This window comes from Daphnia pulex, chromosome 10 (genome assembly GCF_021134715.1).
Source record: "Daphnia pulex isolate KAP4 chromosome 10, ASM2113471v1".
Classification (NCBI taxonomy): Eukaryota; Metazoa; Arthropoda; class Branchiopoda; order Diplostraca; family Daphniidae; genus Daphnia; species Daphnia pulex.
The window spans coordinates 12,057,293-12,069,933 of record NC_060026.1 but is presented as its reverse complement, the minus strand read 5'-3'; the positions used below and the strand labels follow the sequence as shown (position 1 = coordinate 12,069,933).

Here is a 12,641-nt window from a genome sequence, read left to right as displayed (position 1 = left end):
ATAAGCCCATCTTCAACCCTAATGACTCAACAAAAATTCGTTGAATTTCGACGAAAATTTTTATTTTTGGGAACGCCGAGAAAAACGCATTTTTCCATAAGGTTGTCTCGCGCGTTCCCAAACTTTAGGTAGCGCAAGTATTTTCGATGTAAATGTGGAATGAAATTAAAAAATGTGAACCATTTTTTCTAAAACTATTACTTCATCATTTGTATTGTGAACAAGATTCCTTCGGTAATGTCCTTCGGGAATTTTTTTAAACGTTAAAGAGACAGACAATAAAGGTTAAATAGTAGAAAGTAAATAGTATACATACTATTATGTTTGGAAAATTCTGTTTCCCTTTATTCTCTTAAATGATTTGATTCTTATTAACTAATTGACTAATAATCTTTCAATATTATGTGTGGTGCGACTTAGGTTTCTTTTGCGACTTTGTGCGACTTATTTTTTCCCTTCCAATCAGATAACAATGATAGTCTAATGGTCACCAACCCAGGCTGCCAATCGCATGGTTCGCGGTTCGAATCTCTATCAGGTCGGAAAGGAAAATAAGTTTGTAATTTTTGAAAAATTCCTCTTAATAAGCTTTCGGAGGTTAATGGAAGTGGAAGATCGGTGGTAACTCTTCACGACCGCAAGCAGATCTTGATGACCGAGGAGAGGACAGAGGAAGAAGAGAGAGATGACCCAGAGCTTCAAAATGAATATAATCTAACATTTTTAAAATGTTCCTCAACTTCTTGGTTGATGACTAACTTGTTAAAAAAGGAGGCATAGAAATTTTACTTGGACAACCAAATTTATTAAAATCAAGATAAAAAATAGTAAACAAAAAGAGGTAATAATAAAACAAAAAGGATTAAAAAAATAAGAGTGGGAAAATACAAAGTAAAAAGAAGAATAAAGACAAAATCGAAATTGAACATAAAAACCAAATAAAATAATTAATACTCTCCACTCCCATAGCAGAAAACTTGTCTTGCTAGGGAAGATCCAATCTTTTTTTTTCTTTTTGTTTACACTGCTGAGCATGCACTGACAGTTGGAAGGTTACGCAAAAAAAGCGAATTCACTAACTAGGATTCGGCAACCAGCTAGGTAACAAATACGCAAATTAAATTTATAAAACAGTAATAAAAACAAATGAAAACCCCGTTACGCAATGTATCAAATTTTGACAGAATTATGTACAAAATTTGGTGACGATTGGTCATTCAGGGAAGAAACGTATAAAGGATTACAAAATGGACATTAAACCCTCTGAATTTCACTACTAGCTACTACTACCCTACCCCCTATACCCTACACCCTATATTGTTAAGGACCTTCGTATATAAATATACCTCAGGGATTAATTGATTCAAAGGACTTTTACTGGTGTATTAGACATCGATTAACATATCCTGTAATTAAGAAATGTTTTTTTATTCGTGAAACAATCAATATAGCAATTTGAAACTCATTGAAGTAGTGTTTCGCAGTTCCTGAAAGAGTCTCCATGAACCGTTTTGTCTAAAACTATTCCTTCATCATTTGTATTATGAATTTATTGATTCAATGGACTAGAAATGGTGTATTAGACATCGATTAACATGTCCTGTAAGAAAGAAATGTTTTGTATTCGTGAAACAATCAATATAATAGCAACTTCAAACTCATTGAAGTAGTGTTTCACAGTTCCTGAAAGAGATTCTATGAACCCCGCCTTTTATTTTGCTTAAACTATTCCTTCATGATTTGTATTATGAGTTCATTGATTAAATGTACTGCAAATGGTGCATTAGACATCTATAATAAAAACATCCTGTAATAAAGAAATGTTTTTTATTCGTAAAACAATCAATATAGCAATTTGAAACTCATTGAAGTAGTGTTTCACAGTTCCTGAAAGAGTTTCCATGAACCGTTTTTTCTAAAACTATTCCTTCATCATTTGTATTATGAATTCATTGATTCAATTGACTAGAAATGGTGTATTAGACATCGATTTACATATCCTGTGAGAAAGAAAGTTTTTGTATTCGAGAAACAATCAATTTTCGAACTGATTGACGTGGTGTTTCACAGTTCCTGGAATATTTCACATGAACCCTTTTTTCCAAAACAATTCCTTCTTCATTTTTATTATGAATTCATATATTAGGCTTAAATACAAACACAGTTCCCCGCAGTCTACATAGGGGGCTCTTTGAAAAAAAATCTCTGTTGGATTGTTTTGTAGGGTACTGTACAATACACCATTTCAAGTTCATTGAATCAATGAATTCATAATACAAATCATGAAGGAATAGTTTTAGAAAAAAATGGCTCATAGAAACTCCCCGAGAATATCTTCCAGGAACTGTAATGATGCCATCTGGCATCACAGCTCCTATCCCCTTACAGAATCTAATTCGGCCCTTAAGCCCCCTTTGTCAATCAGTCTCTTGTGCTCTACTATGGCCGATGGTAACGTCTAAATACAGATTCCGTTTTCCCTACATCTCGTTCAGTTCTTTTTATCATAGGAACTGTGAAACACCGCTTCCATGAGTTTGAGAGAGGTAGCGCAAGTAAGTCAATGTGGGTGGTATAATTTGAATTTTGTAATAAAGCAGTTTATTTATATAGCACTGTGAATTAAAATATAAGTATATAATTGGAAATCACCATGTTGCGAAGATGAGGAATTTATAAAATGAATAATCGAAAATAGAGGTGTGTTATCTTCTTTTGTCATCTTGAAGCGACTTTCACCGTGGAAAGTTTTTCTTTTCAGTGTAGTTGTTGTTTCAAGAATGCGGGTAGAGTTCATCGTCCGTAGGCCGATTGCTGCGGCTGTTGGAATGAGGGCTGGACAGGAGTCGACCACGACGGTTGAGTCGGAGCTGCCCAAAATGGTGCTTGAGTTGGTTGTTGGTAAGATGGCTGATCAACTGGTGCAGGTTGATGAACAGGTACTTCGTATGCCGGGGCATGAACTGGCGTCACAGTTCCGGCAATTCCGGCTTGTCCAGCCGGTCCAGCAGGTCCTGGACTACCTGGTGTTCCTGGTTGACCTGCGGGTCCAGGGCCACCTTGAGGGCCTGGTCTTCCTTGGGGCCCAACAGGGCCGGGGCCTCCAGGGAAACCTGGATTTCCAGGTTGGCCTTGAGGTCCCGGGTTTCCTATTTGTCCCGCAGGACCTGGGCCGCCAGGTCCACCTGGAAATCCTGGGGCGCCTGGTTTTCCTTGAGGTCCAGCAGATCCCGGCCCACCAGGAGAACCTGGAGCTCCAGGACCTCCGTTAAGACCATCTCTTCCTGGTTTACCTGGTTGTCCAGGACCACCTATAATTGAAATGAGACTTTGATATACAGCATGTAACACAATTATTTCCGTAATGAATCTATACCTGGTAATCCAGGTCCACCTGGGAATCCGTCTTTTCCTGGAGCACCTGGTCCGCCAGGAAAACCATCTCTGCCGGGACCTCCGGGAGTGCCTGGAGGTCCAACTGGGCCTAAAAATAAATAAGTAATATTAAGAAAAAAAGAAGGGATGTTAAAAAAATCATGATGATGAATGTTTTTTTCCACGTAGAAAATTATGAGACTTTACCTGCCGAACCGGCTGGTCCTGAATTTCCTGGTGCACCAGGGCGTCCATCTTTGCCCGGTCCTCCAGGAAATCCAGGAGTTCCAGCTTCACCTTTAGGGCCAGGAGTACCGGATAATCCATTGTTTCCGGGTCTGCCAGCTGGGCCAACTGGCCCTGCAAAACAATATTGAATTTTTCATATTGTTATTCACACATTATATTATTTCATTTACCAACAGGTCCAACTGGGCCAGCCGTTCCAGGGCTACCAGGAGTGCCAGGAGCCCCATCTCTTCCAGGTGTTCCCGGTGGACCGGCGGGGCCAGTGCCGCTTGAAGCAACAGTTTGTCCTGGGGCGCCAGGTTGTCCTTTGGGTCCAGGAGCTCCGGGTGATCCGTTGAATCCATCTCGGCCAGGTGTTCCTGGGGCTCCATTGAGACCAGGTGCGCCATTAAGCCCAGCAGCCCCCTTGGCTCCAGGGAATCCGGGTCCTCCAGGAGCGCCGGGAGCTCCGTTCAAGCCACGCTCTCCAGCCGGTCCAGGACTACCAGGTGCGCCATTAAGTCCAGCTGCCCCTTGTGGCCCAGGACCTCCAGGAAATCCTGGACTGCCTGGATTTCCAGCTTCTCCTTTAGGTCCAGGTAATCCAGGGGCTCCAGGTGCTCCAGGGGGTCCGACAACAGTTGTTGGTTGGGGTTGGCTGGCAAAACCACTTCCTTGTGCACCAGCAGATCCGGGTGGACCAGGTGGACCAGGAGGACCGTTCAGCCATGGAAGGTGTCTGTGAAAATCCGTGAATCAATTTGTAAGTTTATTAAAATCAAAATAAAAAATTGGTGCTGAATCTTACACAAGGAATTGTTCCCATTGTCTTTGGATTTCCTCAATTTGTGGCCTCGGTTGGATATTGAGATTGACTGATGATGATCCATGTCCAGTGGAGATCTGATGGGATGCTGTCTGCTCCGGCCATTTTTGAGCAGCAGGTTGAAACTGGGCATGAGAAGAAGCAAAGGCCGATGCCGACGCTGAGTTTTGAGTTGCCCACTGTTCAAGTGAGACTTGGTTAGTTGTGTCAACCGCCTGTGGAGCAGATCCATATTCTGGAGTTGATCCATATTGCGGGGCAGCAAATGCTGCTGCAACTAAAAATGGGATGATGGCCTAATACCGTGGTGAAATACAATCTCGTTAAATGCTATTCTGACCACCGAAAATTAGAATTTAGAAACTTACGACTGCCTTCATTGCTGTATAAATATTATGATAGGTCCTCTAAATCCCCAATTTCTCTTGGCAGTTGATTGACGCAGAATTATCTGTACAAATCAAGTAAACATGTAAGTTTGTCTGGAAAACTTTATGAAAAGTTAAACACAGCAATAATAAATTCATTTTTATCTTTTTAAATTAAACCTTTCGCAAATGTGTTCTTTGATTTACCTGATGGAAGATGTTTCTTACTACACTGAAACGCCAACACTGCTGATTATAGGTAGCAGAGCGCTCGCTTTTTAAACGTGAGCTGCAGAGTCACGTGACGGAAAACCCACAAGGTGTTAATGAGTGCTACAGTAGGCTACTGCTATAGGCGAATATAGGATGGAACAGGATGGGCAAAAGAAGAAATCTCCTCGTGTTATCGTGAATGTGAGTGAAAGGAAAGAAAGTGGACCCGACTCAGTCCAGTGAAAAGTAGGTATAAGCGAATCTTTGTCGAATAAGTTGACACTTGACATCATTTCTCTTTTTCTTTAGAATTTTTTGGCCCTTCAAGTCATGCAGTACTGGACCTCACTCAAGAAGCGCTGCGGTGTGCGTCGTTGATGGACGGTGGAACATGACATTAGCATTTTATTCAAGACACGCCAAAATAAGCTGAGGTTCGAATATCTCTCCATTTAAATACAGAGTGGCAAACATCTATAAAGTTATGTCGTATACATATACATAAATATATGTGTTAGGACTGCTGCCAGCACAATTTATTTTTAACATTAATTCGATATTGTAGATTTGTAGGCCTACATAAGTTAAAATAGCTACTAATGGAGAAATATATATATTTTACGGTAAACAATCCAGAAGATTATCCTACGAAAGTGAAATCGTAACTTAGAGAGCGTAAATCGTTCGGATGAGAGAAAGGTAGCCTGCGCTTCCAGACATTGATAACAAAAAGAACCATATTGGCACCGAAAAGTTTATTTTGCCGAGTAAGCATCTGGCAAACTGCATGACTCACATCTTTCTTTCTTTAACGTCTTCAACTCTTTTAAGGGTGCCGTCTTATAGTAAATAGGCTAGTAACACAGTTACAGTATTCCTCGTCATTCTGATCGTGGTTTCATTTGGGAGGAATGCTAAGAGTTTTTTTTCAGCAAGTAATGAGAAAATGACGTTAACGCAAGACGTTTTTCTTATTAATAACGAAATAAAACAATTAAAGCCTTTTACACAAAACTATAAGAGACGACCGGAGACGACTTCAACAAAAAGGTTTCTCTCGCAAAATTTTAAATGATTATCATACTATATAGTGTTTTGAAGTAAGGATTTATTGTGAAAACTGTCTACTAATTAGTGTTAAATCGTGGGTAATAAAAAGCAGATAAGATATAAGATCTAGAATGTCAGCGAAGTTTCTGCTGAAATGTTGTGAACGAGTCCAAACTGTCGTATAAACGCTTTCAATCTAATGCTAATTTTTCATCAACTCCATCGACGTTAATAGCTGTGCGTGATTTAAACAACTTTCAAGTAAGTTTATAATGATGCATAATAGTAAAGCTACAAAAGCCAACACTTTGGCTGATTTATAGACCGGGCAACTAAGCTGCAGCAGGGGTTTACACCTATATGAGGTAGTAGCCTAATGTCAGGAAATCAGAGATTTTCCGGTTCAATGGGATGCTGCTGAGTTATATTACCATTAACTATGTTAAAGCGCACTGTATAATATAGTCTATAGCTGAGGAATGTGACGATCGTGCCCAAAATAGAGAAAACATTATATTATGCCAAATATAAGAAATTAATAGTACATGACCATCAGTTGACCGCGCAGTCAACCGCAGTTGAATCAATCCGCTTATTTATTAACAATCTTATTCCCACAGAGATGTTTCTATCATCTCAAGACAGAAAAAGACTTTCTCTCATTTTCTTTTGTATTTATTTTATAGCTAAGCACTTAAGCAGCCAAGTGACAACATTTTTCTTATAGTTTCGGTTGTGATGACGACGAAGACCAAGACTAGCCCCCATGTCGCTTAAATGACTGACATATAAATATCGATGTATAGCTATGGTTGTTAAAAAGACAAGAAGTGCGTTACGTCATGTAAAGAGAAGGTGCTCAGTCATGTTACATCGTTTTTAGAGTAGAAATACATTTCTGTTTGTTATATATCGTGCCCATTTATAGGTTCTGAGATTCCCAGCAAGCCGTAGCTACTAGAAGCTGCGTCAATGTAAAGAAAGTTGACTTTTTTTTTTAGAAAATTGATGATCGAATTGTATGTTTATGGGAAGAGTTGCCGTGTGCGGCGCCTGCGGAAAAGGGTAACATCAACAAAGAAGTAAAAGCAAAAGCAAGCCTCAAATCGGTATCACTGATGGAATTGTGAATGTATTTCGCGATTCAAAGGTGAAAAATATATCCACAAAAATACTACAACAAAATCAAGAACAATAGCTCCGCTTGATAACATGCTCTATAACTTTTAGAAAATAATGTTTCGTATATAAAGAAACAATGAAAAGATATGCGAAGATATGTAACACATGTGAAAAAGGACCAAAAGGACGTCGAAATTGGCAAAAGGATGTGACTGATAGAGTTTAGAGTATATAGAAGGCGTAGAAGGCCTATACGTAAACTGTAATAATGGTTGAATTTAGCCTATACTCCTTATAAGATTTTAAGGAGAGATTCGTATTTCAAATTAAACAGGCACAGGAATAGGAACTTCACTGTCTCCTGCTGATGCTGATCCCTCGTAACCTCCGGAACCACCTCTTTTTGATGAATATGGTGTCTGTAACGGAACTGCAACTTGTATTTGAAGGGAATAACCCCCGCCAGCTCCGTAAGCAGTGGCTTCTCTAATGTGGTCTCTGGTTAATAATAGGTATTTCTTTGGCTCTTGAAACAAGATTTTGTGATGCTGACCTGTAATCGATTGAAAGTTCACAAACAACGTTGTTCATATATAATAAGCTACAATAATATTAGTGACTTCGTAATCAGCGTATATAAATGGCATTAAGTTACTCAAGCTTACCTTTTCCAACATCAGATTCACCTCCGTTTTCTTTACCGTCGTAATCAAACCCTGATTTAAATTAATTTTTGTAATGTGGATTAATCAATAGTACATTCGAAAACTCAGCCTCCTCACCTTTTTCACTTTTGTTTGATTTAGTTGCTTCAACGCTATTATGTTCAAGTTTCGCAAGTAATAGCAGTGAACCAATGGTCAGAACACAAATCTGCAAAAACTTTTAGGTACATCAAGAATAATGGGCGGTTAGATTGGGATGAAAGTTACTGCATAAATATACGACTTGGTCTACTACCACATACGTATATGGAGAGTATGTACATAACTCACCTTTATCATGTTGAAACGGAATGTATGCTGTATAGAAGCTGGCACCGACAACGATTAATAACAACTGCTGTTCAGCGCTACGTGCTGTGTTCTTATATATAGGTTACAGCTGAAAAATGTTTCGTTATAAAACATTACAAAAAAAAAGATGAAAGTTATTTGCGATATGTTTACATCACATTTTCTTTTCTTTTTCCCTAGGATTTCCCGGCACTTACACAGGGATATTCCGCAACTTAAACGCGATCAAGTTATTAGTAAACACTACCGACTGCGACTGTTCCCTTTCACCAGCTGTGTGCGTATAAACCCCGCGATTGTCCCAGTCCATATGCCCAACCAGCCTTCCACAAACATGCTTCACTTCAAAATTTCACATTTCTTAAAATGAAACGGCAAGGGAAATTTGGGTCGAGCAATTACAAATTACTTAGTCGGGAAAAAACCTGACTGTTGTAGATGTTCTGATGATTATATGCATCGATAAAGACGATATAAAAGATAAACAACAAAATACAAGGTGCGCAAAGACATGATCAAATGAAAGACAGCGGATATGCTGTAGTTGGAGTTGGAGATAAGGCTTACGGCGATACAACTATTAAGAAGAATAAATTTTAGAAAAAATTTTGAAAGTTGAGCTTTTACATGACAGAAAATCTCTAGGAAAATAACGTTTTCTAATAACGAATGCTGTAATACAGGGCGACATTTTTGAATTCACCGGTGCTCGCGATTAAAAAAATATTTTCATATAGTTGTTTGAATTTATTTCGCTGTGAAATATCAATCAGCATACATTTTGCGAATGTTATAATAACTTGATGCTCAGTATAATAATTAGGACGCTAGGCTACTAAATGTTTTAATAATTAAAGAAGGAAATTTTTATTTAAGGAGAATATAAGAAGGGTTCAGTTCTGTGTGTACGTTTCAAGCGATGGGCGGTAAAATTTGAAAACTATACACAACATTCGTTGGCCCATGTCTAAAACAGGAGTTGAGACAACTTGCAAAACCACGCCATTTTGAACTTTTCCAAAACCCCCTTAATTTTATGAGGAGGAGGACCAAAGGCTCCAACTGAGGAAAGATGACAATATGGTGCATGCTGCTGTCTAAATTCCGTAAATCCACCGTAAAAGGGCATTGAAAATGATTGATACGGTAATGGAATTGGACCAACAGTAGGTGAATAATATTGAACATGAACTGGAGGGCCCCCTGCAAATCCTCCATAGCCGCCCTGAGCTGGGCCTGGATAGAATACTGGGTGCTGGGACGTTGGAACGTAGATAACTCGTTGAGATGGGCCGTAACCTCCGCCTTAAAATTTTGAGTCAATAATATTATGAAATAATTTTATACGCCTTAATATTGAAAGCAAACGAACCAACCTTTTCCTTTGAATGCTTCAATACCATGAACGAAGAACAATCCGCACAACAGAAAACATTTCACGCAATTCATAGTGATGGCCTCTATATCCTTCGCCTTTGTGAGAAAATCAAATCGACAATTTGATGATGAAAGACAAAAAAGCGTCAACTATTGGCGAGGAAGAGCGACAACTAAATGGTACGTAAACGTGGAACACAGCAAGTCTTTTATGTGGTACATTTTTTACTGAAACTCGGAAGTCAAAAGCGCATCAGTAATGCCACAGCATATGTATTAATACATATATAGAAATGGATATGAAAGTCGGTACTAAAAGGGGCGTGTGAAAAATCTATAAATCCAATTGATTTGCGTAGTAACAGTGTATGTATAACACACTCCCGAGCAACATAACAAATTTACAGCAATATTTGGCTACTCTGGTCCGAATAGTAAAATTTTACAATAGGCTAGTGAAATGTAGATAAAAAATAATACCGTAAATTCGTAATAAGTAAAATAAAGCGTGTGTGTCATATACTACAGCTTATAAGCTGTAGTACAGGAAACTATAGTGAAACTACGGATATAGCCTGTATTGTTTTCCTTTCAAGAACGGTTATATAATGCTAATAATCGACGATTGATTACAAGGAAGTTGATGGATTGACTCTATATGGCGGAAAGGGAAAACGGGGAACACCTTAATTGCTTACCGGTATTTCAAAAGTAAATTTGAAATTGATCTCTGACGTGATGATTAGGTGTATAGTGAAGCTGTTCGAGAATAAGTCGATCCTACCATTATATCAAAGCTAAAATAATAACTTAAAAACTATTTCTAAGTTCTAACAAATGAAGTTGGAGAGAGGAAATTATCCCATAAAATAGCCGCGAAATTCAAAATTTCTGTTTAAAAATTTATTTGTTGATCTCGTCACTAACAGATGGCTGTTATCACTTTAACTTCAGACGACACGACATTATTTACTTTACTCTCCATAATTATTGTTTGATCGGCTGTCAATTGTCTCCACGTCAACCAAATGTGTTACTTGAAGAAAATCTAGTGATGGATCCTGAAATTCAATCATGGTTATTCCATGGTCCGCATAATAAAATATTTTCCAGCGTCAGCATGGGGCATGGGCTCCCGCAGAAACGGATAAATATTTGCTGTAGATAACGGTTAGATCTAGGTTATGGTTCGCTTTTCGAATGTGAGAGATAAGCTATATGCGCGAGACATATGATGTGGTCATACATACAATGCGTTACTTTTTTTAACTGTCCTGATAAGAGAAAGTGAAGCAAAACCTCAGTATCCTGCATTTGTTCGACAAACTTGACTTATCAGTGGCAACAATTAACGAGACTGCACGAATTTTAACACAGCCTAGGATTTATTAGGCAAATGGGCAGCAACGTTTTCAACTATATCGATCGAGTATCGAAACTTCATTCCCGATTTTCTCCAATGTAAATACCGACATTATTTCCTGCAAAACTCCTTTTCGCTATCCTATAGGCCTTAACTAAGCTTCAACAGGTAAAACGCCACACAAAATATTATTAAATTTGACCGCAACATTATTATTAGGTGAAATCTTAAATAAACCGCACCGCGCGTAATTCATTTCGAATCAGCATCATATTATTATTCAAAAATCCAAATAGCTTTTATTTAAAACAGTAACGTTTATTATATCATGTCAATTATAATCTATTCATTCTTAATTTGGTGTTCTATTTATAGATATGAGACTTTGCCGTTCATTATGCAAGATTAAATCCCCCACACGGGAAGACAAAAAAATAGCATGTGTGCTCTTTTCTTTATGGTTTCTAATACTAGTTGCAGCAATAGTCTGTCTGAACCGACGGAACGCAAGGGTCTCGCGTCCAATGAAGAACAGCAATCTCGACCACTATGGTATGAAATCATAAATAACGATCCATCTTATATGCTTAATTTATTTTAATTACAAAATATCTCACCAATATAAATTTAAGAAAATTCTGGAGAAGAAAATCCTACTATAACAACCAGTATCTTGTATCAAACTGGACATTATATGCCATTTAATGACGTATGTCCACAGCAAGGTGAGGGAATGAAGTTGATGATTTTGGTGACTTCTGCTACTAGTCACGTTTCACGACGTAACACTGTACGTTCCACTTGGGGAAATGTTGCCTTCCACCAAGATATTGGCTTGGCTTTCATGCTAGGCATTTCTAAAAACAGTTCGATAAATGAACAAATTGAACGAGAGAACCTCCTCTACGGCGATATAATTTAGGTAAAAATAATTAAGTTCATCACATTTTTTAAAACTTGTATTATATACATTTCTGTGAAAAGGGTATGTTCGTCGACACGTATAACAACCTAACACTGAAAACGATATCGGCACTGGAATGGAGTTGGACTTACTGCAATCGTGTCAAATACGTGTTGAAGACGGACGATGATGTCTACATTCACATGCCGGTGTTATTAGCTATTCTGGACGAGGTCGTCAATCGCCGTCAAACTATCCTGGGTCATTTGGCAAAGGGCTGGAGACCGTCTCGTGACATTCATTCCCCGTACTACATCTCCAAAACTCAATTCAGTGAGTCAAAATACCCCAACTTCCACACGGGGCCCGCTTACGTCCTGACTAGCGATATCGCCGAGCAACTTTATCGAGCTGCGTTGAATGAAACGTTTTTCAAACTGGAGGATATTTTCATCACTGGGATGATAGCTAATAATCTGCCTAACATAGAGCACCACCATTACCCCCAATTTTCGAACAGTCGTCCAAAAATTGAAAAAATACGTGATACCTGTGCTATGGCAAAGCTAGCTGCAGTGCATGAGATCAAGGAAGATGATATGTTCGATCTGTGGAAGCGATTATCTCATGGGCTATCTAATTGCTAATCGTTGAATTATATAAAAATACATTAACATGAATTTTGTTTTCAATTCCCTCTGAAAATTCAAAATAATTTAGTTGGTTGGTTTTTGTGTAGATGACGCTATCAAACATTTTGTGATGTTGTTCATAGAACATAGAGGGTGTGAACGAAGTC

The 12,641-nt window shown here is 38.5% G+C and overlaps 3 protein-coding genes and 1 long non-coding RNA gene across 9 annotated transcripts; 2 read left to right on the top strand and 2 right to left on the bottom strand.

Moving 5' to 3' along the window:
- Nucleotides 1–2,578: 2,578 nt before the first annotated feature.
- On the bottom strand, nt 2,579–5,156 carry LOC124205870 (collagen alpha-1(III) chain-like). Of its 2 annotated transcripts, none has more exons than XM_046603413.1 (7): nt 5,005–5,156; nt 4,798–4,880; nt 4,412–4,725; nt 3,795–4,342; nt 3,583–3,735; nt 3,377–3,484; nt 2,579–3,311 (listed from the first exon to the last, which is right to left on the bottom strand). In XM_046603413.1, the coding sequence occupies exons 2-7, from the start codon at nt 4,807–4,809 to the stop codon at nt 2,794–2,796; spliced, it is 1,653 nt and encodes a 550-aa protein (XP_046459369.1). In that variant the 5' UTR covers nt 4,810–4,880; nt 5,005–5,156; the 3' UTR covers nt 2,579–2,793. The 2 variants fall into 2 exon arrangements, with proteins under 2 accessions (XP_046459369.1, XP_046459370.1); XM_046603414.1 differs by having other exon boundaries at nt 4,978–5,121.
- A 2,012-nt stretch (nt 5,157–7,168) lies between these two features.
- On the bottom strand, nt 7,169–8,471 carry LOC124205869. Of its 4 annotated transcripts, none has more exons than XM_046603410.1 (5): nt 8,396–8,471; nt 8,178–8,286; nt 7,965–8,064; nt 7,848–7,898; nt 7,169–7,735 (listed from the first exon to the last, which is right to left on the bottom strand). In XM_046603410.1, the coding sequence occupies exons 2-5, from the start codon at nt 8,184–8,186 to the stop codon at nt 7,509–7,511; spliced, it is 387 nt and encodes a 128-aa protein (XP_046459366.1). In that variant the 5' UTR covers nt 8,187–8,286; nt 8,396–8,471; the 3' UTR covers nt 7,169–7,508. The 4 variants fall into 4 exon arrangements, with proteins under 4 accessions (XP_046459366.1, XP_046459365.1, XP_046459364.1 ...); XM_046603409.1 differs by having other exon boundaries at nt 8,352–8,465; XM_046603408.1 differs by having other exon boundaries at nt 8,178–8,465.
- Nucleotides 8,472–10,701: 2,230 nt separating this feature from the next.
- On the top strand, nt 10,702–11,711 carry LOC124205868. 2 transcript variants are annotated; one of them, XR_006879489.1, is made up of 3 exons: nt 10,702–11,249; nt 11,314–11,490; nt 11,571–11,711. It is a non-coding gene; the product is annotated as an uncharacterized LOC124205868 (long non-coding RNA). The 2 variants fall into 2 exon arrangements; XR_006879490.1 differs by having other exon boundaries at nt 10,710–11,106.
- Nucleotides 11,712–11,719: 8 nt separating this feature from the next.
- LOC124205867 (beta-1,3-galactosyltransferase 1-like) lies at nt 11,720–12,534 on the top strand. The gene is made up of 2 exons (XM_046603407.1): nt 11,720–11,860; nt 11,923–12,534. Exon 2 carries the CDS (start codon nt 11,926–11,928, stop codon nt 12,487–12,489), a length of 564 nt encoding a protein of 187 aa, XP_046459363.1. The 5' UTR covers nt 11,720–11,860; nt 11,923–11,925; the 3' UTR covers nt 12,490–12,534.
- Nucleotides 12,535–12,641: the final 107 nt, after the last annotated feature.

Bases quoted from the DNA above. Each gene is read 5' to 3' on its own strand.
- LOC124205870 (XM_046603413.1), bottom strand. The intron at 3,736-3,794 runs GTAAATGAAATA...ATTGTTTTGCAG, and splicing joins TGGCCCAGTTGGACCTGTTG to GGCCAGTTGGCCCAGCTGGC. The intron at 3,485-3,582 runs GTAAAGTCTCAT...ATTTATTTTTAG, and splicing joins AGGACCAGCCGGTTCGGCAG to GCCCAGTTGGACCTCCAGGC.
- LOC124205869 (XM_046603410.1), bottom strand. The intron at 7,899-7,964 runs GTGAGGAGGCTG...AATTTAAATCAG, and splicing joins ATCAAACAAAAGTGAAAAAG to GGTTTGATTACGACGGTAAA. The intron at 7,736-7,847 runs GTAAGCTTGAGT...AATCGATTACAG, and splicing joins TGAATCTGATGTTGGAAAAG to GTCAGCATCACAAAATCTTG.
- LOC124205867 (XM_046603407.1), top strand. From the start codon at position 11,926: ATGTTCGTCGACACGTATAACAACCTAACACTGAAAACGATATCGGCA.